Source organism: Sinocyclocheilus rhinocerous, unplaced genomic scaffold (assembly GCF_001515625.1).
Source record: "Sinocyclocheilus rhinocerous isolate Xijiao unplaced genomic scaffold, SAMN03320098_v1.1 scaffold886, whole genome shotgun sequence".
In the NCBI taxonomy this organism is placed as follows: domain Eukaryota; kingdom Metazoa; phylum Chordata; class Actinopteri; order Cypriniformes; family Cyprinidae; genus Sinocyclocheilus; species Sinocyclocheilus rhinocerous.
The window spans coordinates 610,080-637,843 of NW_015631204.1; the positions used below are offsets into that span (position 1 = coordinate 610,080).

The following is a 27,764-nucleotide window of genomic DNA, read 5'->3' on the forward strand; positions in this document are numbered from 1 at the left end:
TGACGTATTATATTTTGACGCGATTTTAGAACACATTAATTTCATTTGTCACGTGCCTTGTCTTAACCATTTATATTGTGTATGATGCCTATTGTTTTAAAATCTGTTTCGATTTTAAAGGTTGTGTTGTGTAACTATATATATATATATATATATAAAAAGATGGGACTTTAATCTGAATATTCAGATTTATTCCTGGGAGGTAAGATCACCACCTTAAATACAACATATTAAAAGGACACTAAATACCAAAAACAAAAAAAATGGTAAGAAATTCATAGAAATCAAACTGACAAACAAATGACAAAATTCCTTTGATTTATTTGCATATATATTAGAAAACATAATCACTGTATTTTTACAAGAACGTATTAAATAAGTGCATGCATACCCCGATAGCGTAATCTCACTCACATCTTTATGCATATTGTCAGGAAATCATTTTAGAAAAAAATCAAAAGCAAAAAGCATTATTTTCAATTTTGTGATTCCAAATATGAAAATAGTTTTGATACAAAATACCTTCTTCTGCATTTCTTGGTAGTTCCTATATTGGACATATATATATAAAATCAGATATAAATATGTTTTCTCTTGATCGCCTGCTCAAGCACAACATTTAAAAAGAAAACAAACCAGACAGAGTGTAAATTTATAAAACATATTTGGTCTTCCAAGGCATGTTTTTCGCAGCATCGGTTAGTTTACATGCTTTTTTTTCATCCTTCTCCACTTGTCAAGCATCAGATTTTGTAGTAAAATGTGGTTTTGGTTTGTTTTCAGAGGAAAAACTGTAATAGTGTTTGACATTGCAGAGCGCAAACAGTAGTTATGAATCTGGACAACATCACTTCTGTCACCTGGAAAACATCACCGTCCTTTTCAAGACAACTGTGGAACGTTTCTTCTGCTTCATAATTTTTTTTCCTCTTTATGAAAACACATCCTGTAAATAAGGGAGTGCAGGTAAACAAACATTCACTCACTGCCTTGTCTGTCTAATGTGACGACTATGATCAAAAGTGGTTTATAATGTCACAGAACCGACACATAAAAGCTTTTAAAGTGTGTAGCAGAGTGAAATCCTGCAGTCTATCGGCTGCTGTTGGTCACTGCATACTGAGTTTGGGTCTGCTGCAGAAGTTCAGTGACTGCCAAGAGTTTTTTCAAGATGTGCTGTGAGAGAAACAGAACAATTTCACCCAAGTACTGGCTATCATCATTAAACATTTTATTAAGTTATAATGGTACCTGCTGCGCGCCCCTCTCATTACTGAGTATCCTCAGCTCATCTAAGTGCGTGACACAGAGCTGGTGTAGGGCAGCGAGGTCACGGGCCAGGTCAGTGTTAAAGTGCTCTGTGGGTTCAGGCAGCACTGGGACATTCTGAAAAGAGCAAATGCATTTAAATAGTAAAGACACACTAGACATATGGCACAGGGCATGTGAATATGACTTAATCATTGTGGTTATCTGGAAAATAAATAAATACATTTGACCATTTTAACTCATCGCTGAGTATTTCTGTGTTAAAAAATGTGGATAATGAAGCATTTGCGCCCCCTGGAGGACATCTAATTTCTTTCTTATAAGACTGAGTTACACAGTAAAAATCATTTTTTTGAAGTTGTAAAAAAATATACTATTCAAAAGAAGAAAATACTAATTCAGTCGCTCTACTTAAAAAAAAAAAAACTTTGTTTAATTCAATGTGTTACTTGCTGTTTCGCTGTAATTATTACTACACCACATTTTTTCAGCAATATTTGCAGTAAAACGAGTTTTAGAGAAGTTGACAAACCCCAAGTTCGCCCAAAAATTTGATCATTCTGTGTTTGTTGTTCTTGATGAATGGATTTACTCCTTCCATGTACAGCTCCTGAGATGGGACAAAATGTAATATTTAAAGAAAGCAACAATTATAGAACCAGAGAAGTCTTTAAAGCAGGGGTGCCCAACCCTGCTCCTGGCTATCGACTCAGTGTTGCCAACTGCTTTCAATTGAAAGTAGCTAAAATTGGTAGCTAAATGTCACTAGATGACATCACAATGGCAAATTCACTGATCTATATAAAGATGAACGTAGATCAGTGGGCAAGATGAGAACTTAGATAAGGTTTGTCCAAGAAGTTGATATAAAAGATTTATACATTTCTATATTTAAAGTCTGATGCCTATTTAATAAAAACGGAACAATTTGAATTGCCCAATCACAGCTCACCTGCAATGATGTTAAAAATTCTGGGGTTGACAATAGCAGGACAGATCAATCTGAGGAAGACAAATCCACTGGAAAAGAAAAAAAAAATACTTATGTAAAACATTTTATTATATAGCTGTTGATACTGTTAAATTAAATAAACACGACGTTTACTCAGTTAACGCACTTTATTCCTTCCATCACCTCGCTCACATAAGCAACACGGTTCAACACTGTCCCTCTACAACAAACGCCCCCTTTTCACCCGCGCGCTCACCTTTGAACCAGTGCCTGCGCTAACCTTATTTTTAACCCGGAAGAACCTTCTTCCATGTGAACAGAGTAGGGAGGAAATAACATGTTAACAATCTCCCTATACTTTACAAAGAAAATATAAATAAAAAAAAAACATACAAAACAAAGATTAGTTACCAAAAAAAAATTGTTGTATATCCTATTGAAAGTATCGTTTTTTTTCAAATGAACCTCTTTACTCTCTTTTTTTTTTTTTTTTATTAACAAGTGTCCCCAGTCCTTAACTAAGTGCTTTCAATAGCACCATAGTCCTTCACTGAGTACTTTCAATAACATCAGGGCTGACGCTCCTTTTTTTGTAAGACAGTCAGCGAGTTGAGTTTTTGTGTCCGACCAGAGTACCTTCTTGATTCTTTTACTCTGTATGAGCTCCTTTATGCTGCTTATTTCCAGTCGAAGACGTTTCTCAGAGACCTGTTTTGTTGACTTAAGGGCATCAAACAGAGAGTGGTTGTCTGTCACACAGATCAACGGAGGAGTATTCAGCTCAGCAGTTCCAGTAGTAAGTTCAGAAAAGAGAGTAGTCAGAAAAATGGCATTATCTATTCCATCTGACAGGGCCAGAGTTTCCCCTGCCAGAGTACTCCTCACCACACGTCTGATTTTCTTAGATTGCCAACAGAGAGGAGAAAACTTCCCTCCTTCTCCCATGAGACCAATCAATGTCCCCCCCTGTGTGCCCCCATCAGGGAGATTTCCAAGGGAAGCATCACTGAAAACAACAAAGTTTAGAGCATCACTGTTTCCCAAATGTTGAAACCTGAGAGTCACCTTTTCAGATTTAAGCTTTCTAATGACCTTATTTGTCTCTTGAATAGACTGGACTGTAGCATACTTTATATTGATGCTAAACTGCATACATCAAACATAATGTCTGGTCTGGTTTGTTTTCATTTGTACTAATTAATATAATGTAAGATTTTTAACTGCATTAAATGCATTATTTTATTATTAAATCAAATTTTGTCCTCCAACAAAACATATTTCCATACCTTACAACTCTAGTTCTCATGGTTGTGTTTCTGGGCCACTTCTGCTGTACAGCTTTCTGTAAACATCCATATATGAACCTGAGAGTCCTGCGAAAAAGGAATCAACATGTATAAAACTCCATTCTCTCACATTATATCCTTGCTCTGATCACAGAGTTTATTGGCAGAAGTATATTTATATACACAGTGACTCACGGAGGGAGGATTTCAGCAGCCATGAATATTTTCTCCACCAGCTCAGACACAATACTCAGGAGATGAGCGAGATTCACATTCACATCCTCATTCTTCTCCAGTTTAGATGGATTGAGCTAATTTACAGCGGAAACAACATGTTTAGCAGGCAAATGATTGATCTACAAGATTGAACTAAGATGCATCAGCTTTAAAGGGTTCATTCATTTCTGAAGCTTTTTGATAACATAATTTGACATGCAAACACGTTAGCCAGTCATAAATCATAATAGGTAATTTAGATTTTTGAAATATTAAAGATTCTGTTAATTCGAAGTGTTAAAGAGAGGATGTCAATATCTAATTAATAATTAAATGTAATTAAATAATTGTGATATAACATACGAATTAATCATAATAATTAAATTATTGTTTTTTATGGAAGACTGTTTCCACCACAGAATAAAAAAAATGAAAAAGGACATTTTTTTTTAATCTCACAATTCACTTTTTTAACCTCTGAGTTTACATTATGAACAGTATTATTTTTTATCTCACAATTCAGATTTTTTCCCTTGCAATTCAGAATTGAGACAAACTCAGATTTCTGACCTCCTTTCTCTTAATTTCCGAGTTTACATATCATCTTTTTTCTCTTAATTCTGACTTTATATGTCGCAATTCTGGTTTTGCTTCTGCCACGAAATAAAAAATAAAGGTAATTGAGACTGTTTTCACAATCACAATTCTTACTTTTTTCCACAATTTCGAGTTTGTATCCCACAATACAGACTTTTCTTCTCAGAATTACATGGGGGGAAAAAACTGAATTGTGAGATATAAACTCAGAATTGCAAGGGAAAAAATTTCAGAATTGTGAGATAAAATGTCAGTTTTTAGTCCATAGTTTTTTTTAACTCCATAGTTTTTAGTGCAAGAAACCTTAACTAACATTATTAGAGGACCTCAGTGGGAAAAAAAGTGCTACAAAAGGAGGATATGGATATTTAAGCATGATGATCTCTATGCGATTTTGGTTAACATAAAAAAATCGGAGAAATACCTCACAGGACTGTCTAGACTCCATAATCTTGAGGATGGTGTCTTTAAGAGCGTGATGCACGAATGGAGTGGCTGTAGCTTTCATGTACTGCTCCATCAGAGTACTGGCCAGAGTGGTGGCACGAAAAAGAGTCGTCGCTTCATCTGGAAAAACAAGCAACTCTGTGAATAATTCTGATGAATTCAGTCATGCAGCATAAGAAGAGGAATAAAAGAAGTACCTTCAGCGCTGATCTCACGGTCATTGAGCTCTCTGAGCAGCTGGGCCTCCAGGTTCTCGTGTCTAAATATCCTGAGCAGAACGCTGGCCAGGAGAGTGCGGTCCTGTCCACACACGTGGGCCAAAGCACTGATCACGTGCAACTCTTTCAGCAGAACCTGAAAATATAAAAATATAATTCTAAAAAATGTTTAATAAAATACTTTAGCAATATATAAATAATAAGCAATGAACTAAAATAACAATGGTCTCAACTGCCAGAAATATTTCTCACTGGCCATTACTCTGTATTTTCAAAAACAAAATTTTCTCAGAATTCTGAGTTTACATTTTTCAAGTGTGACAAAGTTTTTTTGTTTACACCAAAAAAAAATAAAAAATAAAAACTGTAATTGTGGCTTTTTTTCTAAAAATAAATAAAATGATTTTTTTTCCTTGCATATACAAATTCATATTTCGCAATGATGTTAACTCGCAATTCTGAGTTTAACCAGTATCTTGCAAGTCTGTTTTTTATTTTTTAGAATTGCAAGAGAAAAGACAGAATTGTAAGATAAAAAGTCACAATTTCCGTTTTCTTTTTTATTCCATGGCAGAAATAGGCTTTCATAATAAAATGACATATTTCTGAGGGAAATTCTGTGGGAAATTATAGGTAGTGCATTACTTGACTTCAAGATATGACAGGATGATCAGTGATACCTTAAATCATGTGGCTTTTATTTTTTTTACTTTTATATGGCGGACAATAAAATGGGCGAAAAAACTTGCATTGAATAATCAATATCATAAAATAAAATAATATACAGATTTTTTTTGTCGCAACATTGCATTGATTCCTTAGTTTCTTGTGTCAGCATTTATTTTTTCAATACAAATCATCAGCAGGGCTCAGACTAATGTTCTTATATTGTGACTGAAATGCATTGTAAATTCTAGGACAGTTACTAGCCAACTGTCCACTAACTGAATTTGAGTTAAATGTTGACCCTGTTTATATATCAACTCATGTATGTACCCAACCTCTTTCAACTCGTTGTACACCTCCACGGGCATGATCTTCTCCACAGAGTAGCGCACTCTCAGCCGGAGTGAGCTGGGCGCCACGTTCTTCAGAGGCACGTGGGAACTCAGAGGAAACCACTCGTCAATCATCTGACCCCTTTGTAGCCGACACAGAGGGCAGCACATGAACACTGCAGGAGAAGAGCGTACATTATTCCTTATACGATACCGTTTTGAAAGTCTGAGCATGAAGTAATAAGAAAGAACGTACAAATATCATTCTCCTTGCTTTTTTTTGTCTTGTTGCTCAGGCTGATCTCAAACCTGTTGATTTCACTGGATAAGTCACTGCAGGAATATTGGGAAACATTAATAAAAAACGTTCGATTTTATAGAATTACTATCAATATCTGAGGAAGTGGCTTACTCGAAAATGAACTCCTCTGTCCACACAGGATTCTGGCCCTCCCGCGGATGGGTTTTGGCTACCTGAATGCTGTTCAGGTAAATGTTGCAGTAGGCGTTTGTGAAATGTTTACTAGGAAGGTGGTGAGCCTCCTCAACATTCAGAAATAAACTACTGACCTGTAAAGATACATGTAACACATGAGGAGTAACAGCTGTAATTCATATGACATTAAACAACAGGAAGCAACTGAGAGTTTACCTGACGCAGGCGTTTGTTTGAGCAGGGCTGGCTGGGTTTCCTAAGGTTACTACAAAAGGTTTGCAGACATTTCATCCAGTCCTACGCAATTGAAGGGTGTAAGAAGTGAACAAGAATAAATTGAACAGAATTATATTAACAGTGTTCTACAAAGGCAATTTTTCTATCCTCACAGCTGCATGACAATATTACAGCCAAACAGATCATAATATTATTTTTAAATCTATACACACGTCTGTTCAAAAGTTTGGGTTTCGGTAAGATATTGTAATATTTTTGAAAGAAGTCCTTTATGCTCCCCAAAGCTGCAATTATTTGATAAAAATACAGTAATAAAAGTAATATTATGAAATATAATTTAGTACAATTCGAAAGAACAGTTTTCTATGTTAATATATTTCAAAATATAATGAATTCCTATTATGGTAAAGCTGAATTTCCAGCATCATTACTACAGTCTTCAGTGTCACATGATCCTTCAGAAATCATTCTAATATGCTGATTTGCTGCTCAAGAAACATTTTGTATTTTCATCAATGTTGGAAACAAAATGTATATGAAAAGATCATTTTACAATGTAAAAGTCTTTACTGTCATTTTGATCAATGTAATGCTTCCTAGCTGAATATAATATAATAATAAAAATACAAATCTAACTGACCCAAAACTTTTGAAAAGTGGTGTATTTGGAGCTGGATTTGGGATGTATGAAATTTCCCTTTGGGATTGACAAATGCAGTATTTCATATGTTAAAATCAAGACAGAAAATATATCATTTGGACACAGTGTTACTCTGATGAAAGTGTATTAGCCAGCATTGCTAATGAAGACATCGGTACCTGAGCTTGTTCCGGGGTCTCTCCAGCAAAGTAAAAGATACACTGCTCCTCGCTAAAGTGCTGTACAACTATCTGGAAACAGTTTGGCCTGCAGAAAAAGAAAAAAAAAATAGCTAAATGTATTTCAATCGAACCTAAAGTTGAACTATTATCAGTGCATAATACAGTGGGGAAACAAACCTGCCAAACATGCTGTCATGGACCTCGTACACAGAACACACACTCAAGTCGATTAAACCCTTTGGTTTAGTTGCTCGTTTCTCACTCTCAAAGTAGATCAGCTGGGAATCGTTTCCCTCAAGGATGAAATATAGATTTTTCCATCTTTTTCCTTTTCCTATAAAAGACACAAGACTAATATCTTACTAAAATGATTTTGATAATGTCTTCAATGTAAAACTACACTGAAACGTTGGCAATACCTTTATTGAACAGGACATATCCTTTCTTCACAATGTTTTTATAGAAAGCGTCCTTGGTCTTTCTACGGATGGTGTTGTAGATTTCTTTGCCTTCGACGGTGTCAGTAAGCACCTGCTCCTGGTGCTGATGAAATCACACATTTCAAATCATTCACACAATAACATCAATAAGAGTTTTCGAAAAATAGTTGTTGCACATACTTGGACAGATAAAGCATCTTTAAGGTTGTGGCTCTCAACTATCTGTTCCTTCCTGTAGTGTTCAATGATGTCATCAATACTGTACAAACAAAAGCAAGAAAACACAAGCAATATGTATCATGAAACTCAAATTTATCCATTCCAAAAGTCATAAAATGCTCCCAAATCACATTTACCTGTTGTAGTATCGGCCTCCCATCATAAACTGGTTGCTGGGTGTGGGGCTGATTTTGAAGCGCTGGATGGTCTCAGTGGTGCGGAAGTACAGCGAATAGTCCCCAGGTGTGCTGTCAGACGGGCGCACTAAAAAACTGCCCACCTGCCCAACTGGGGAAAGCGATTACAGGAGTTAAACAGGTGTAACCCTTCGCGGTTTATTGCTTTTAAACATTTTTTCTGACTGACCTGTCATCAGTAGGTTGTAAGCCTCTTGCTTGTTGATCTTGCCATGAAACCAGCTGAAAAATACAGATGATGTTGAGCAGATCTTAAGAGATGAGGCATGAAAATCATCATGTATTTCTATTCATTTTATGCAGTGTATAGTTTGTATTACTACTGGAAACTAACACCACTCAACCAGGAATCGAAACAAAATAATCAAACTCACGCTTTCCCCTCATGTGGGTCTTCTTCACGTCCCTGTGAATGTGTCAATATAGGACACCCTGTCATAATACTGTATATATACATATTCATCCAGTTACAGACATGTGTTTATTTTTCGTTTATTCTAAACAGTGTTTCTACTCACCACTTCCTTCACCAGGTCTTGGACTATAAGACCCTGCTCATCTGTTCGGACATTAGTCACCCACAACCAGCCATCCTCCAGTTCATTATGGACTATAAATGTGTCGCCTTTGAAGAAACTGTGAGCACAAGAAGTCTAATTACGTAAACTTTCTGAACATACTTTAACATGTAATTTATTCCTATGATGATGACAAAGCTGAATTTTCAGCATCATTACTCCAGTCTTCAGTGTAACATGATCTTTCAGAAATCATTCTAATATGCCGAAGAAACATTTCTTATTATCAATAGAAAAAAAACAACAACAGTTGTGCTGCTTAATATTTTTGTGGAAACCTTAATACATTGTTTTTCTTTTATGAATAGAAAGAACAGCATTAATTTGAAATATAAATCTTTCATTACATTATAAATGTCTATACTGTCACTTTTGATCAATATGAAGTGTCCTTGCTGAATAAAAGTATTCATTTCTTTAAAAAAAAAAAAAAACTTTCTGACCCCCAACTTTATATATTATATATAGTATATTTTTGAAAGTAACACAAAATCAAATTACCTGATCTCATCAGTTTCAGACACTTTGGTGTATGGGAGAATTGCTCGCACCCTCCTGCGGTCTTCAACAGGCTTACAAAACAAAACATTGTTGTTGTTTTTTTAAATATACTGTGAAAATGACAATTTTTCTGCTAATAAATATTACACTGAATGTCTACCTCTGGAGGGGCGACTGGTGATATCAACTTCTCTCCTTTCAGCAGACAGGACACGTAACTGTAATAACCAATCAGATCCGACAGAGAGGAGAAACGACGGCCTCCAATGTAGTAGTCTCCACACATGGCGATGATCCTGCAAACATTCATTACTCAGGTCACAGATACCATCTCATTATCTAGGCCCAAAACCTTGCAGATTAAAATGTAAGCACATTGCAAATAAAGATGTGCCATGACCATTAGTGATTAGTTCTATTTAAAGATGTGGTTGGGTCTAAAGCTGCAGAGAAAGATAACAGACAAACAAACACCTGAAATGACTGACTGTGTTGGTCATGCTAAGGAAAGACAACACAAATGAGCCGGGTCGGCGGTCACTCTCCCTGATAAGGTAGCTGCCAGCCGTCCTGGCCTGAAGCAAACGCTCCTCTGCGATCATCCGGTCCAGCTTCCCATGATACCACCTGTCGAATTACAAACTCCATTACAAATCTTTTATTATTTTCATCACAGTTCAAATTTAAAGGAATACTTCACCAAAAAATGAAAATTTACTAAAACCTGACTCCATGCAAGATGTAGATGAGTTTCATTATTAAAACAGATGCAGAGAAATTTAGCATTACATCACTTGCTCACGAATGGATCCTCTGCAGTGAATGGGTGCCGTCAGAACGAGAGTCCAAACAGCTGATAAAAACATCACAATAATCCACAAATAATCCACACCACTCCAGTCCATCAATTAACATCTTGTGAAGAGAAAAGTTGCGTGTTTGTGAGAAACAAATCCATCAAGACATTTTTAACACCTATCCTCTATCCATAATATTGCTTTCTCCAGTAAAAAAGTCTCGCCTGAATCAGGAGAGAAATATGCACAGATCAAGCACCATTTACAAGCAAAAACAGCCAAAAATAGTTCTAAACAAATATGTTGGTGGATTTTGATGTGAGAGGACAACAGAGGATGAACTTTATTATGAAGCGTTATTATGGATTATGGACTTGTATTTTGGAAAGAAGCAACAGTTAAAATGTAAAACTTTAATGATGGATTTGTTTCTTACAAACACACAGCTCACTTCATGAGATGATAATTGAGGAAGTCGTGTGGATTACTGTGATGTTTTTATCAGCTGTTTGGACTCTCATTCTGACGGCACCCATTCATTGCAGAGGATCAATTGGTGAGCAAGTGATGTAATGATAAACTTCTCTAAATCAGTTTCGATGAACTCACCTGCATCTTCTATGGCCTAAGGGTGAGCTAATTCTCAGCCATTGTTTTTATTTTTGAATGAACTATCCCTTTAAACACTCATGGGATGCATAAATTGGGATGTCATATTACACGACTCACTGATTAGGAGGTGGTGCGGTGAGGGTTAAAACAACTTCCTCATCCTCCCCAATTTCCTGCACATCCAGAGCATCACCTTCTTCAACGATGCCCAGTGGAAGAAACGAAGGGGCCGCCAGGCACACCTCAGGACTCAGCGATGCAGATGGTATCCGACCGACAGCACCTTCATGTGGAGGATCTGGCATCCCCCTCCCAACACCTGAAAAAGACCCCAATATAACATGTCCAGCACTAATACCACCTGCCTTTGAGGCAAACATGACTGTTCCAGGTCTCGGATCCTTTCCAAATACAGAATATGTGACCCCAGGAGGCTGTTTAGGTGGTAAAACCGTGGTATGGACGGACAAAGCTGAGCCCAGGTCCGAGATCTGTATCCCCTGACCACGACAGGCTGGTAAATGCGTGGTCCCATCTCCTCCTGCCCCAGCCATTCGGGTCACCACCGAAAAGGGATCAGGCTCCTCGCTGCCACCATGGGTTGCCATCATTGTCACCCAGGGAAGTTGACAATGAAAGCTGACAATGTTCAGGAGGGTTTCCCCTCCTAAAACCCACAACTACACCTTTGTTCCCTTTTAGGAGTTTTCTCTAATTCACTTTGGTGGTTTGGGTCTAACACAAGACAGACAGCTTCAGGTCTTCATTGTTCGCTTTTCTCCTAATCTGAAAATAAGGACGAACACAGAAAAACTCAAATACTGTGATATGCCTTAGAAGTATCATTGTTTACACATGATGCTAGCGCATTTTTGCCTTTGTAATCACAACACGATCTTATTTTTCTGGGAATAAACATCAGATCTATTATAAGGAACTGCATTTCGCTTAGAATAAGACTAAACAAAAACAGAATAAAGTTAAATCTGCATACAAATGACGGCTATGTGCGTTAGCTCGTTAGCTTAGTTTGGTTCTGGCCAAGTTTGACACCACAAAAGTCCAGCGTTTGAGGTTAGTTGAGCGCTTAGACTTATTTACAGTGAGGCAGGAGTGTTAAAAAATTGGGAAGAGATGTTAAAGATGATGTTAAGGAAGCTTTGCGTTACTTTTGTTTCACTCACTTTGGCTAGTTTCATGTTGAGAGTTGTGTTGTGAAGCCTCGCGCAGCCCTTGCGCCCCTCAAACACTCCCACCTCGCGTGAGCCCGCCCGCCGCATCTTGTGCCGCGTCACAAACAAAACTACCATGGTAACAAGTTTCTGCCAAATAGTCACCTAAAGTTATTGTTGCTACAGCCAAATCATCATAATAAATTATGGATATGATGGTTTCTTTTAAATGTAATTTGTATTTAAATGTAATTTATTTTTAAAGGCAGCGGTGGCATCACGTATCACGCATCTGCAGTACTGAGGTAAAAAAATAACTAGAAATTGTTTTATAGAAACAATTTACTCGGTTTCATAACAAGTTATACGTTTTTAATCATTAAAGATGAGTATAATTATACATGGATAATCAGAATATTCGTTTTACTTAGTATAAGAGGCAATTTATGCGAAATAGCCTACCACAGATTTACAGTACTGAGGTAACAGTCTGTAGAAACTGTTAAAATATGAAATTCTAGAAAATATATTCTCGGTTTCATAACAAGTCATAGTATTAGAAGCAATCTATGGACTTAGTATAAGAGGCAATTTATGCGAAATAGCCTACCACAGATTTACAGTACTGAGGTAACAGTCTGTAGAAACTGTGTTAAAATATGAAATTCTAGAAAATATATTCTCGGTTTCATAACAAGTCATAGTATTAGAAGCAATCTATGCGAAATACGCACATTAATCGGGTTAAAATGATCAATTAATTCGAGGAGGAATGAATATCATTGTCGAATGCGGTTACTTACTCCTTTGGGCCTACAGAGGGCGACAGACACACACAACTTTTAAGTCATAATCAATCTATACTGTAAATATATGAATACGCTATATGAAGTAGTCGCTATAATATATGTGTAATAAATAAACCTTTTGTAATAATTTAGAGCACACCAGGGGACATGATTATCTACGATTTAATACGTAATTTTTTTTCAGGTAATACAATAATCGTGAAAAGAAAGATACAATATGATCGTGTGTTTATGAGACATTCAAACATTTTACATTTGCACGTGGCAGTCAGGGATATTGGAAGTCAAATCAAATAAGGGCCCCTATTTCTATATTTTTTTTTTGTTTCATTTCTTTTTGTTGGTTTTGTTAAGTAGCCTATATCAAGTAGCAACATTTCAATGCACTCTATAAAAGAAAGTTGTGTTTTTCTGACGGTGTATGGATCAGTGGGTGCGTCTTCACTGATGCTGTGAATCCTGCCAGTGTCGAGTCTCCATCATCATCTTCATCACTGCAGTAAGAAGCAGCAGCAGCAGCATCACTGCTCAGAGTCACAGCATCACCGGACATCCTCACTGCGAGTCTCTCTGCCATTATATCTGCATCACAGCTGAAACACGGGACGCATCGAGGCTGCACAATACACAAGTTTCCCCGCGATGGTGCCTTTATTTTTGTTCCTGGTCGTTCGCATTGGCGCATCCATCCCACATCCGAAATCTGCGGGTGAGTTCACGGAACACAATTATGTGTGTTTAACATACACCTCACATTTGCACAGAACGAAGTTCATAACACACATCAGAACTTCCAGACAACGTTTGGTGCGTTTATTCACAGCTCGGACATCTGCAGCATCACTTCAGTGTTTTTATTCAAATGTCCTCGGATATAATTCATGAGGGATATGATAATGAGATGTCGGGTTATTTCGGGCATATGATTTGATCAGCGCCCTCTAACAGACGCTCAATTAAATATGACATTAATGCAAGCACAGCTGCTTGACACAAAAAGATGGCAATGAATAGTAAAGCGCCTGCTTGTGCATGTTACAGTGCTGTTATGAGCTGGGATATTTGTTTGATGTTACTTTAAGGTGATCCAGAGGTCATATGCACAATAAATAGTCATCTAAACACTGTTATCATCTTCGAGCCTGAAACATCTCCTTGTGTTTTTAATAGCTGAGCCCAATGTGATCATGTTAAATGTCATACTGACTGTGCATCTCTGGCTGACCTTTACATAGAATGACTTAGTTTGGACTGTCACGGAGTTTTCATTAGAAATCAGCTGCATGGGTTAGTGTTGTTATGTTGTAATCTTACTTATTAGAGCTGTTTTTAGCTTGAAACCTGTTGTTTTTGCATGCCAATAATTTATTACAATGATTTTAATCATTGTTATGCTTACAACAACTGTACTTGTAAACCATAGCTCCACCAAAATATCTTATTACAGTTTTTACTGTAAAATATATAATGCATTATGGGATGTCATTCAAACTGTATATACCATGGTATCGAATTATTATCAAATTCATTTACCATGGTATTTACATTGTTCTCTGAGTAGTACATTGCCGTTCAAAAGTTTGGGGTCGGTATGATTTTTTTATGTTTTTGAAAGAAGTCTCTTATGCTTACTAAGGCTGCATTTTTATCAAAAAATATTAAAAACAGCTGTTTTGTGAAATATTATTACAAATTAAAGTTACTGTTGTCTATTTGAATATATTTTTAAATGTAATTTATTCCTGTGACGCAAAGCTGAATTTTCCGCATCATTACTCCAGTCTTCACGGTCACAAGATCCTTCAGAAATCATTCTAATATGCTGCTCATTTCTTATTATTGTTAGTGTGAGTTGTGCTGCTTAATATTTTGTGGGAACTGATACATTTTTAGGAACTTTGATGAATAGAACGTTCAAAAGAACAGCATATATTTGAAAAAGAAATGTTTTGTAACATTATAAATGTCTTTATTGTCATTACGATCAATTTAATGAGTCCTTAAAAGACTTTTGAATGGTAGTCCACTTCAAACCATGGTACTTGACTCAACAACTATGGTATTACCATAGTAACTGTATTACGTTTTTCTTATTGAAGTTACAGTACCACAGTTTTATCCCAGCAGCAATAACTACTTTTTTAGTGGAAACTGAATTACCATGGTACATTAAAACTGTAAGCTTTGAGGAGTCATTCATTTCCTTCCCGATTCACTGTGTTATTCATAATCAAATTGCCACAAGTTTCCAGTGCCAGTGTTTTTGTATTAATGCAAGTAACACAACAAATATCATGGCAGTGTGAAATTCATTGTACTGGAAAGCACAAGGCAGTGTGTAGCGCGCTACTATAATCCTCTGCGAGTTTCATGCCCTCAGGTTGTGTCGGATCAGTGTGAAACAAGACAGCTCCGTCAGCTGTGTTTCTTTCCTAACACAAAATATTTTCTCTAATCTTCCACCTCACTTAACCTTACACACTTCTGAAGCACTGGCATTCTGTCATCGCCAAACATCTGCGCGGCATCTTTAAGAGTCGGCAAGTGTATTCCAAAGTTTGGCCGTCATGGACACCTGTGTAAACACTCAAAGTTACTCTGCAGATTCCTGTGGCTGAATAATTCAGGCCGAAATGACAGCGTGGCTGTGGATATAGCATCACAAACTCTCGTGCATCACTCCGCAACACACTTTTTCCAAGCTGTAGAGGTGACTTGTCTTTGGAAAAGAAGATCTGCTCATTTCCTGTTTATATCTCTTCATGTTTTGTAGGTGAAGTATGTGAACCGGTTCCGTGTGAGAACGGTGCTGACTGTCCCAGTACACCAGCTGATGAAAATGTTTCTTGTGAGTTTTTGTCCTTTTGGATTTGAGAACCCTAAAGGCCCATGAGATTTTTATTTCTTGCGATTTAAAAACACATTTTAAAATTTATGGAGTGATACAGTATGTGTCTCTGAGTTGAGCTTTATTAAGAGTTTGCCTACACTCTTAAAAATAAAAGTTCTTTATGGTTCCATGAAGAACCTACGTATAACATCCACAGAACCTTTCCGCTGGACAAAAGGTTCTTTAGAATATTGAAATGTTCTTCACACTAAGAAAAAAGTTGTTTTTTTTAGGAACTGTTTACTGAAAAGTTCATTGGGGAACCAAAAACGGTTCTTCTTTTGCATTGCTATAATGAGTATTCTTCATTATCTGACAACATATCATTCATGAGTTCACATGATTTAGATGTTATATCTCCCCACACTCTTATACGTATAGCTTCTCCAAAGATTCTTAGATTCAGCAAAGAATCCTTATCAAGAATCATATTTTGAGTTATGGGTTTTTGGAGATTAAGTTTGGCATTTCATACACTCTTAAAAATAAAGGTTCCAAATGGAGGTTTTCTGTATGCAATAGAAAGAACTATTTTATTTAACCAAAGAACCTTTCTGTGAACAGATCTTAAAAGCCATAAACCATTATTTCTTAGAATATTAATCAGAATTAATCAGAAGCATTTTTTCTACTAAAGAACATTTTGTGGACTGGAAAGGTTTCAGGGATGTTAAAGGTTCTTCATAGAACCGAAAATGCCAATACAGAGCCTTAATTTTTAACAGTGTAAATTAGAATAAATTCTAAATTAAATTTAGTGTAAATTCTTCAGATTAGAGTTTTGACTTATAAATATAGAAAATTTAACACAAACACTTAATGAGCATTATATAACAAAAATGAGATAAAACAAAATTATTTAGATTAAATATAATCATATGTAATGTGTCAAATGTGACTGAATGTATTTTTAGAGTTTTTCACCATAAATCATATAGTAATTCATAGTTTTTACTTGCAAAAACTATATATTTGAGTATTTTACCTCATAATTACATACAGTATAATGCAACATATAAGTTAACTTCACATGTTCACACCAAGAATAACTAAACAAAAGATAACTAAAACAATAAAGATATCAGCATCCACACCGACGCACAATAACACTCTGTTGTGCTTTAAATGCTTGAGCTCTTTAAAGGTCGATTCTGTTTGGCTGTCAGTGATTTTATCATTCATCAGCTGGAAAAAATCATTCTGATAGTAGTTCTAGTGATAGCGTTCCTCTGTGTTGTTATCGTATTGTATATTGTATATTATATTGTATAAAACTATATATATTTCATTGTAGTTTTCATCTTTGGAGTGAATACCATGCATTTATTCTAGCATTTTTACATTTTTCCCCTGTAAAAATTAGAGCAGGAAATTATGTTTTTAAAGAACTAAATAATAAAAAGTTTGTAGTGGAGCTGTAGAAGATTCTACAGTTTCATCTAATTGGAATCTTTCTTTTTAATAGTGCAGATAGAATATGTCAGAATCTCACAAATTGTGTGTTCTGCTTTTTTAACAGCATCAGGCTGGGAAGAGCAATCTGTAATTGGTGAGTTTGTTTATTTGTAGGCTGTTTTCCTCATTTTAAGAAAGGTTCAAGAGCGCTTTGCTCATTGAGACTCCAGATATGAATGGCATATTAAACAGATGGCTCATGTTCGGCTTATGAGCCGTGAATATAAATGATTGTCAGCCTCGATTTCCATTCACTAGTTAATTCATATTTAAACATCTGCTTAGCGTTCATTAGAAACTCACACTTTCTGGAGTCGTCTTTTATAGCTAATGCAGTATTACGTGTGATGTTCAGACTGAGCTGAAAAACATGAAATAATAATGACCGTGTGGGGAAAGTGCATGTCATCAAGCGCACTGAGCATCAAGTTCACTTACAAATCAACCTGCAATAAACTCTAGTAGGATTTTAAATAGCACTTCAAATGAACCCTGCAGATTTCAGATACTGTGTGTTTCTGTCATTCAGGGCCCTGCCGCCCAAACCCCTGTCACAACGGAGGGGTGTGTGAACTCAGTGAGACCTACCGCGGCGACACTTTTGTCAGGTATTTGTGCAGGTGTCCGCTTGGCTTCGATGGTGTCCACTGCCAACACAGTAAGAAACCTTGTCATTTTTAGAGACATTTATTTCAATATTTTAATTATAAGAAAACTTGTGTATATGAAATAAAACTTTTTATTTTCTATCATTAAATTCTGCGTATACACACACACACTTTAAAGTGATTTTTAAAAATTTTTTAAATTGCTTTTTTTTTTTTTACTTTTTAAATTGATATATTTATTTTCAATCATATTATATATACACGCACAACACAATTAATGATATTAAATAAAATGCTACATATATAATTTTTATTCTTTTAATGTTTATTATTAATTTTTTTATTATTCACATATGCACACACACTAAAATTAAATTAATTAAAATTAAATGTAAAACGTTTTGAATATATATATATATATATATTTTTTTTTTACATTTTTTTTTTATATCTAATGTAATATAATATAATATAATCAATATAATAGCCTTTTTTGTTCCCGTTTATAAGTTTGTTAAATGACTAAATTCATAAAAACGGTAAAATTAGGGGAAATGTTTTTAAAAATATCAAAAAATATGCATCTGATTTTTTTTTATAAATATAAAAGATATATTTATAAGAATATACCGTATTGACCCGAATATAAGACGATGTTTTTTTCTTGGAAATACATCTGAAAAAACACGGTCGTCTTATAATCAGGGTCGTCTTATATTCGGGCCAATACGGTACATATGAAAACTATACATATAAAAAATTGGGTTCAAAAATACGTATAGTGAATATAGTGCACCTTAAAACCATGCAAATACGTGCATGTTGAATTTTCATTGTTGCCACAACTCCGCAGTCAACATGTTTATATCTACAGTAGCTACCAGAATAAGTTAACACATCGTTTAATTATACAGATTGAATGAAACTATCGTCCACTTGAGAAGTGACTTCTGCCACAGTGATGGAAGAACATATGTCAAGATAGCTCACTTACTGTAGTGTATTTTATGGCTTTAGTTTCACTAGTGTAGAAGCACAATGCACATTAATGTGAATATCAATGTTTTTCTGCCTCAGTTCGTCTCAAAAAAACTTCTACAGCATATTGTGCCAGAACACTTAGCAAAGTGACAGGAACGTAATTAACAAAGAGCTATTTTTTATCTGTTTGCTGTCAGAGCTTGTTTTTATTTGGTTTGTTTTTGTCCTGATTCTCTTGTTTCTGTGGTTACCTCACACCGCCTGCATTATTCATGGAATGGGAGAAAGAATATTCAGCTCTGTTCTGCACTGCCTAATATACACATCACACATGTGCATCCGTGACCTTAATTTGCACTGTCTCCTGAATTGACTTCTAAGCGTAGTCTATAATTAATGCCGGAGTGAAAGTACAGCTAAGATAAGACATTGAGGCTCAGTTAGTAGCAGGGGGCTGACTGGTGAAAAGAGACTGAGCAAAGGCCTTAGAAATCTCAGACAATTTTTTGGTCGGATTTTTTAGAGAATGACATTCGGTCTCATTATCTGCCCCCGGGCCCCATGACCTGCTCAGTTTTTGTCATAATAATTAGACTTCACAGCATTTTGACCTCATGTAGGATGTTTAGCTGAGTGTGACATGTATAAAAAAAACCAGGGATGTCACTAGTAAGATTTGTTAGAAAAGATATAAAAAAAACAGAGAATTAAAAAAAGCTCAAATAAATTGGTAGTATATTATATTAAACTAAACTGATATTATATTAAATGTAAACTATAAATGAAAATAATACATGATGTCAAATGGCTAGACCTCCACCAAGAAAATGAAAAAAGGAAATAAAAGTCTTTAATAAAATAAAAATCAATGAAAAAAGAAAGAATCATATAATCATTAAATTCAATAATATATATAATAAAATCTATATATGAAAAAATGTTGCATGACTGTGATGTCGCATGGCTTCAGTTCAGGTCCTGAAGTATTATATATATTTTTTAATTTATAATTTTTTTTAAATAGATAAATATAATAAATAAATATTATAATAAAAAAATATATATAAATGAAAAAACTGTGATGTCACATGACTCCAGGGGAAAAATAAAATAAATGAATAAATAAATAAATATATATATACAATTTTTAATGGACCAAGAAACCAGATAGCAGTTGAAGTAATTACAAGTTGAAGTAATTTGTAAGAAAGGGAAAAAATGAAATTGTACTTGTAATAAATGTAAATAATTTAAATAAATAAATAAAAAAAGAATCAGACACAAAGAATTATTAAATTGAATTTAAAAAAAATTATAATTAAGAAGCAAAAGTGATTTGTTAGAAAAGGAAAAACGGAATTAAAATTTGTAATAAAAATGATTAAAATGTTAATTATTAAATTTAAAAATAAAGTAAACAAAATTAAATTAAAACAAAACTCTAAGTGAAAAAAATGACTCCAGTTAAATTAAAAATATATATTTTCCTTTTATTTTTATTTTTTTTATAGACCCAGAAAAACTGCACATGTACAGGTGCATCTCAATAAATTAGAATGTCGTGGAAAAGTTCATTTATTTCAGTAATTCAACGCAAATTGTGAAACTTGTGTATTAAATAAGACTCTTACCACGAGCAGACAGACAGACAGCAGCAGAAGAGGGAATGAAAATTATAGCACAGGGAGCTGCTCTGAAAAAGTTACCCGCTAGATCACAATTCATTTTCAATAAGAGGTTCACAGGAGAGCTGGTGCAATCTGGTGAAAGTGTTGTGGAAGAGCCATAAAGAAGTGAAGTACATGCCACCTCAGGGAGCGCTGCCATCCTCATCTATGTCAACTATGCCAGGATCCACCGCTGGTTCTGACTGAGTGATCATACTGTGTAAAGCACCACTGACTTCATTAACCTAGTTGTCTTGGCACAACTCGGCACATTGAATTTGCGTTTCTATAAGAAACGAAATGCTGAAATCAGCATGCATTCAATAATGGCACGGATATCGTTTCCCAGATGGGCTCTGATCAGGAGAAGAGGCAACCAAAAGGAACTTGGGCATCTCAAAGCAACATTTATTAGGTCATAGACTCTGTGTTTTACTGTGGAAGAAGCGTCCAGTACCACAAATCCAGCGTGACAGCTGACCAACCCCCCTCTGTTCCTCACACCAATTTACTTGCTTGACTGGCTTGACTTTGGCCCCACGGTGGGAATCCCACCAATCAGGACGAGTTCTTTCTATCGCAACTGACAGCGGTGCTTGGATGCACATGACTGACATGAAGCTGAATGCCAATGCTCGTTCCTCACTATGAATGCGGCAACATAAAAAACAATGCTTTGTTTTGGGGGTCATATCAGTATTTTTGTTTCTGATCTAAAATAAAAGAGTTACAACAGATAATTTACAGATACGTTTTTGAAAGAAGTCTCTTCTGCTCACCAAGGCTGCATTTATTTGATCAAAAATACAGTCAATATTGTGAAATATTATTACAAGTACAAAGAACTGCTTTCTATTTGAATATTTTTTTAAATGTAATTTATTTTTGTGATTCCAGTGTCACATGATCCTTCAGAAATCATGATTTGCTGCTCAAGAAACATTTCTTATTATCGATGTTGAAAACAGTTGTGCTGCTTAATATTTTTTTGTGGAAACTATGATAAAATTTCTAATTTCTAATTTTTAATTCTGGATGTTTAATTAAGAAAAAGTTCAAAGGAATAGCATTTATTTGAAATAGAAATCTCTTGTAACATTATAAATGTCTTCACTGTCACTTTTGATCTGTTTAATGCATCCTTGCTGAATTAAAGTATTAATTTATTTCCTTACTACTGACCCCAAACCTTTAAACGGTAGTGTACAATCCAAAACTAAACTCCAGTACAGTATGAGCAAATTAACATATGACCACTCACATCAATGCATTTAATAACAGAGGACATTAATTACATGTACTTTAGGCCTTAAAGGGGTCATATGATGCGATTTCAATTTTTCACAAGCTCTTGGTGCATAAAGAAGATCTGTAAAGTTGCAAAGACTAAAGTCTCAAATCCAAAGAGATATTCTTTATAAAAGTTAAGAGTCAGCCACACCTACCTAAAATGGCTCGTTCTAACACGCCCCCACATATCTACGTCACTGTGTGGGAAGATTTGCATAACACCGCCCAAATGTTCACACAAAGAAAGAAGGCATAACTTTTATTCACGCTGTAGTATTGTTGGAGGAGAAACAATAATGTACATTATGTGGAAAATAATGTGTTTTTTTAACCGTAAACCGCATAAACACATTGCATTACACCAAATACACAAAATAATGTTCTTTTTAGCAACATCATATGACCCCTTTAAAGATGCATTCAAGTAATAACTTGAATAATTCATTTAGATTTACACTTACTGACATCAAATTTACTGGATTCAAATTTGTTATGATTAAATGTTTAGTGAAAGAAAGGTCCCTGAAATGCAAGAAAAGTATAGAATGTGGCCCCTGTAATGTTCCAGAACTAAACTGAAATACGTTTGTGGCATGATTGTGTCACCATTACCACTATTACCACTTCCTCATGTTTAAAAAAAACGTGAAAATCCTGTAGATTTACTCTGAAAGGGGACCTGAGGCTTTCTAAACTGTAAAATATATATATATATATATTATTGGAGTAAGATTTACAAAAAAAATACTATTTCAGTTTTTAGACTTATAATTTCACATTTAATTCACTGTGTTCAATAGTTTGTGAAAACATGTTTTTGAGTGTAGAGAACAGAATATCAGACCGATTTAACTGAGATGGCATTTTTTTGTAAATGTACTCCAGTAATGCTTAATTACAACTTTGAAAATTCGTTTTTAGTGATTCCTAAAGAAGTGTTCTTTCAGAAGAGATCTCAGCAATGCCTCAAACTGTGCTTAGATTTGTAAAGATAATTCTGCAGTCAAAAGTCTCAATTTGAGCTCAAAGATTTCTCATCATATTTCCCAAGAACAAATTGTCTGCTATTGGATCACCATCTAAAGGAATCTGAGGAGAAACATCTGAGACGAAGTTGATACTTCAATATTGAAGTCTTCTGTGAGCAACAGTATTTAGTATCTGAAAAAAAAATAGGGTTTAGGATTTATCTTTTTCACTTAGTAATTGCTATCACGCAATAATATATTCCCTCTCTGTATTTAATGCATAAATAAGCACCCTTCAGTGCAAACTGGTAGGATAGTAGAGAGGTTTTTCATCACTGTGGAAAAATCAACCATAATGAGAAACAATATTTGACCTTTTGTAGCTTTTACCAGGTTGTCGCTTTTAATAATTTCAAGATGTGTCTGTGAATGTCTGCTTGTGTTTTCAGATGTTAACGAGTGTGAGAAAAATCCATGCAAAAATGGAGGCAGCTGCACAGACCTGCAAGCAAACTACACCTGCCAGTGTCCCGGCGAATACATGGGGCGGAACTGTCAGTACAGTAAGTGCGAATCGACTTCATCACCTCATTTATTTAAACCCATGCGCTTAAATATTCACTATCAAACCACGGCATCTCTTGAGGAGCAAACTCAAACTAAAACCGGATTCAGCGTGTATTGGCTTGGGGATGGGAGCCATCTGCCTTCAACAGCTTTTTTGGGAGAATCTGAATGAATGAGGCCAATATGAATTGACATCGCTTGTTCAGGAGGGGGAACTGATTCTATTTTGCTTATTTTTGTCCATGCAATATTTCCTAGATGTTCAGTCTCCAGAAAGTGTGCCAGAAACCTAGCTCACCGTATGCTTGAGAGATACCAATATTTGTGTAACTATGACTTGTTTGCTGGTATTTTTTGTGCTGACTCAAAACAAGAAGGTCCCAGCTGTAGCTTAACACATCTATGAACATATAATTGAATTAGTTGAAGATTACTGTCATGCTTTCTTACTTACACGGCTCTGAGGACCGAAAATATAAAGTTACACCCCTCAAGAAGGTTTGATTTGCAATCATGCTGTCCAAACACAGCAGCAGAAGCTCCCTACGGGCAAGTCTGAGCAGCCTGCGGCTCCTTTTTGAATCTCCCCAGTCTGTGCGATCGTTCGGCGGAGGTAATTCAAGTACTCCGTTAATGTTCTCCCCGGAGCACCAGCGAGCAGGCGCCATATCCGCAGGTGGACAAACCGACGACAGCAATGACACTAGGGAGGACATCTTAGGCTTTGAGAGTGAAGACAGCATCTCTGTGTGTGAGAACAAGGACACGATATCCATCGACGAATCCAAGGACATTGCATCCAAAACTTCAGACCTGCCAGATGTTTTTGAGGACAAAACAGAGGAAGATGGCATTTCAGGGGTCGATACGGATTCTGTGGCGAGAACCAGCGAGAGCAAGAATAACGTTATCATATTATCACTCGAGACCAAAGAACACTGCGTTTGTGGTATTCCTTTAAATTGCTGAATCTTCCCTTATTAACTATATTTGTAAGAAATAAAGAAAAAAAATGGTATTTTATAATTCAGGAGACTTTTGCAAATGATATGATTATGATGATATTTTAATTTAAATAAATGATTGCATAATTTTTTGTTTACTTTTTAAAGTTTAAATTTTTTAAAATATCTTTTTAATCTTTTAGAGGTGGCATATGCAATCCAATGGGGTTTTATACTGTAATTAAATAAAACTAAAATCGTAAAAAACATATTTGTTACTTGAAATAAACATTAAATGAAATAAAATAAAATATACAAAAAACTTAAGCTTATTTTATTTCTACTTGTTGCCAAAAAAACATTTCTAATTTTTGAATAGTTTAACTAAATATACTAAAATAACGACAACTAAAATAATCGAATAAAAACTATGTAGACATATTTAAATTAATAAGCTTTAATTTGTAAGCTGTACACAATTGATTCATTAAAACGAACCAGCTCACGAGAGTCATTTGTTCTAGAATCATACTAAATTGGTAGAGCTTTTTGGTTTAATAAAAAGAATGACGCATAAGAATCATCCGTTTAGAAATCGAATTACACAGGTGGCGCTGTAGTGTTTTGATTCAGTAAGAACCGATTTATAAGAATCATTCATTCAGAAATCGAACTACACAATGCACTGCAAAACAGTGCACTGTAATTGTGCACAACACAAAGAAATCTCCACAACACAACGAAATTAGCACACTACAATGGAAACAAGCCGCAACACAACGAAATTAGCACACAATGAAATCTCCACAACACGACGGAAACAAGCCACAACACAACGAAATTAGCACAACACAACGAAATTAGCACAAAATTAGCACAAAATGAAATCGCCACAACACGACGGAAACAAGACACAACACAATGAAATTAACACAACACTACGAAATTAACACAACACAATGGAAACAAGCCACAACACAATGAAATTAACACAACACAATGGAAACGAGCCACAACAAACCGAAATTAACACAAACAAGCCACAACACAACGAAATTAGCACAACACAACTAAATTAGCACAAAATTACATCTCCACAACACGACGGAAACAAGCCACAACACAATGAAATTAGCACAACACAATGGAAACAAGCCGCAACACAACGAAATTAGCACAACACAATGAAATCTCCACAACATGACGAAATTAGCACACAATGAAATCTCCACAACATGATGGAAACAAGCCACAACACAACGAAATTAGCACAGCACGACAGAAACAAGCAGCAACACAATGAAATTAGCACAAAATGAAATCTCCACAACACGACGGAAACAAGCCACAACACAATGAAATTAGCACAACACAACGAAATTAGCACAACACAATGGAAACAAGCCACAACACAACGAAATTAGTACAGCACGACAGAAACAAGTCGCAACACAATGTAAACAAGTCACAACATAACGAAATTAGCACAACACAACGAAATCTCTGCCAGAATAGTTACCGATATTTGTTTTAAAAATGGAAACAGTCCTACAAATGAGATAATTGTTGACACAGTAAGATTATGGAGTTATAAAATGAACATTTAGTTTTAATATGAAACGTTTAATTTATAGAACTATTCAACTTTTGATAGTATACTTTGGAATACGAGACATTGTTTAGATATTTCCTGAAACTCTCTTTACAGAATACAGGACTTTTTTTCTGAGGACAAGCATTTAAGAAGATTACTTGAGCAAAATCTCTCCATTTAATTGTCTATGAGAATTAAACAACTGAGTATTTTAAAATGAGAATACTTAAGAGATGTTACATGTGATTTTTCTCTGTCTGTCCTCTCAGAATGTTCTGGGCCTTTAGGGATGGAAGGGGGGATCATTTCGAACCAGCAGGTAACAGCTTCCTCCACACATCGAGCTCTGTTCGGCCTGCAGAAGTGGTTTCCGTACTTCGCCCGACTCAACAAGAAGGGCCTTGTCAATGCCTGGAGTGCAGCCGAGGGTGATCGATACCCATGGATTCAGGTAATCCTGCCACATTTTGACTGCATTAAATGAAAAAAAAACTTTTGTACTTTTTTAGAATTGAATATCAATTCATGAGTAGAATACAAGCAACAGTAATAGCAATGCTTGCTAACAACTAACAAATCACTAGCATCACTTCAGAGTTGTGTGCCTGTCATCCAACACAGCTACAGCTTTCAAGGAAAAGTATAAACACCCCACGGTAATTAGTTTATACTAGGAGGCAAATCTCATTAGAGATTTTAGGAGTTCCAAAGGCATGTCTGTGTGAGATTTCATTAGGAGACACACAGAAAGAACAGTGTGGGTGTACAAAAAATGTTCACAGCCGCTGTAATGACTTAAGTGGTAACTGCACACTGCCACCAGTTATGCTCACACAACACCAACGTCCTGGCCTTGTTCTGCCGGCGTCCTGTGTGCGCCTGACTCTATTTTTGTGCCTTTGAGATTAAAGATGTCTTTGATGTCCATATGCTTTTAAATAAGATCTCAATTTGTTGCTGGAAAACTGCGCTACCTATTTGTCTAGTCCTCAGATGTTCTTACTGCTGCTTTAGAGCTGGTTTTGTGTGTGCATTGGACATCAGGTGGTGTTCCAACCTAGCATGGATTTTCAAATGATTAGATGCCAAGGATCCCCAAATAATAATAATAAAAAAAAAATAAAAAATTAAGCATGACAAAGATTTTGTTTTCAAAATTAAACTATTGGCTTTTATATCGTCATCGTATTGAATCCAGAACGAATTATTAAAATAAATAAATAAGTACAAATTAAATAAATGAAACATTTATTACAAATAAATATATATATATAATGTATTTGAGTTCATGTTTTGAAAATAAATGTACATATTAATTTTTGTTTAAATTATATAATTAAACTTATAATTTGACAGAATAGTAAATAATTAAAATATTATTAAAAATAAAATTATACAATTGTTCAAAAGTTTGGGATCAGTAACATTTTTTAAAATGTCTTAATGTTTGTATTCAATCAAACATATAGGAAAAACAGTAATATTTTGAGCATTATTATACGTGATATAAAATATTTTGCTATTAACATTAAATAATTGGCTTTTATAGTCATTGTTGTATCCAAAACAAATTATAAAAAAAAAATAAATAATAATAATAATAAAATATGTATAAAATAAATTTGAGTTCAGGTTTTATGAACACAATAAAAACTAAATGTACATGTTGATGTGAGTTTGAATTATAACATTTTAATTATAATCTAATATAAAATAATTAAAATACACTATTGTTCAAAAGTTTGGAGTCAGTAAGATTTTAAAAATGTTTTTAATAAAAGAAGTCTTGTATGCTCACCAAAGCTGCATTTAATTGATCAAAAATACAGGAAAAGCAGTAATATTTTGAGCATGATAAAGTGCGATATAAAATATTTTGCTTTCAAAAATGGTCTTTCATATTGTCATTGTACTAAATCCAAAACAAATTATTAAAATTGGTAAAAAATTTAATAAATAAAATATTTAAATAATAATAATAATAATAATAATATAAA

The 27,764-nt window shown here is 34.9% G+C and overlaps 2 protein-coding genes across 2 annotated transcripts in view; one reads left to right on the forward strand and one right to left on the reverse strand.

Moving 5' to 3' along the window:
• Window positions 1-1,092: 1,092 nt before the first annotated feature.
• On the reverse strand, window positions 1,093-11,928 carry LOC107741680 (ras GTPase-activating protein 1-like). Its single transcript, XM_016554454.1, has 25 exons — window positions 11,817-11,928; window positions 10,940-11,608; window positions 9,888-10,040; window positions 9,574-9,709; window positions 9,414-9,484; window positions 8,853-8,970; window positions 8,709-8,740; window positions 8,504-8,556; window positions 8,275-8,425; window positions 8,099-8,177; window positions 7,898-8,021; window positions 7,656-7,812; window positions 7,476-7,563; window positions 6,636-6,716; window positions 6,396-6,553; window positions 6,240-6,316; window positions 5,987-6,159; window positions 4,965-5,124; window positions 4,745-4,887; window positions 3,703-3,818; window positions 3,508-3,594; window positions 2,222-2,289; window positions 1,875-1,879; window positions 1,252-1,386; window positions 1,093-1,176 (listed from the first exon to the last, which is right to left on the reverse strand). Exons 2-25 carry the CDS (start codon window positions 11,431-11,433, stop codon window positions 1,093-1,095), a joined length of 2,943 nt encoding a protein of 980 aa, XP_016409940.1. The 5' UTR covers window positions 11,434-11,608; window positions 11,817-11,928.
• Window positions 11,929-13,311: 1,383 nt separating this feature from the next.
• LOC107741668 (EGF-like repeat and discoidin I-like domain-containing protein 3) overlaps window positions 13,312-27,764 on the forward strand; it is a 26,799-nt gene continuing 12,346 nt past the window's right edge. The window contains exons 1-6 of the mRNA XM_016554435.1: window positions 13,312-13,512; window positions 15,577-15,651; window positions 17,213-17,242; window positions 17,678-17,806; window positions 23,112-23,225; window positions 26,037-26,218. Of these exons, the coding sequence (XP_016409921.1) occupies window positions 13,446-13,512; window positions 15,577-15,651; window positions 17,213-17,242; window positions 17,678-17,806; window positions 23,112-23,225; window positions 26,037-26,218 (597 nt within the window). The 5' untranslated portion in view covers window positions 13,312-13,445. The remainder of the gene's footprint in view (window positions 13,513-15,576; window positions 15,652-17,212; window positions 17,243-17,677; window positions 17,807-23,111; window positions 23,226-26,036; window positions 26,219-27,764) is intronic.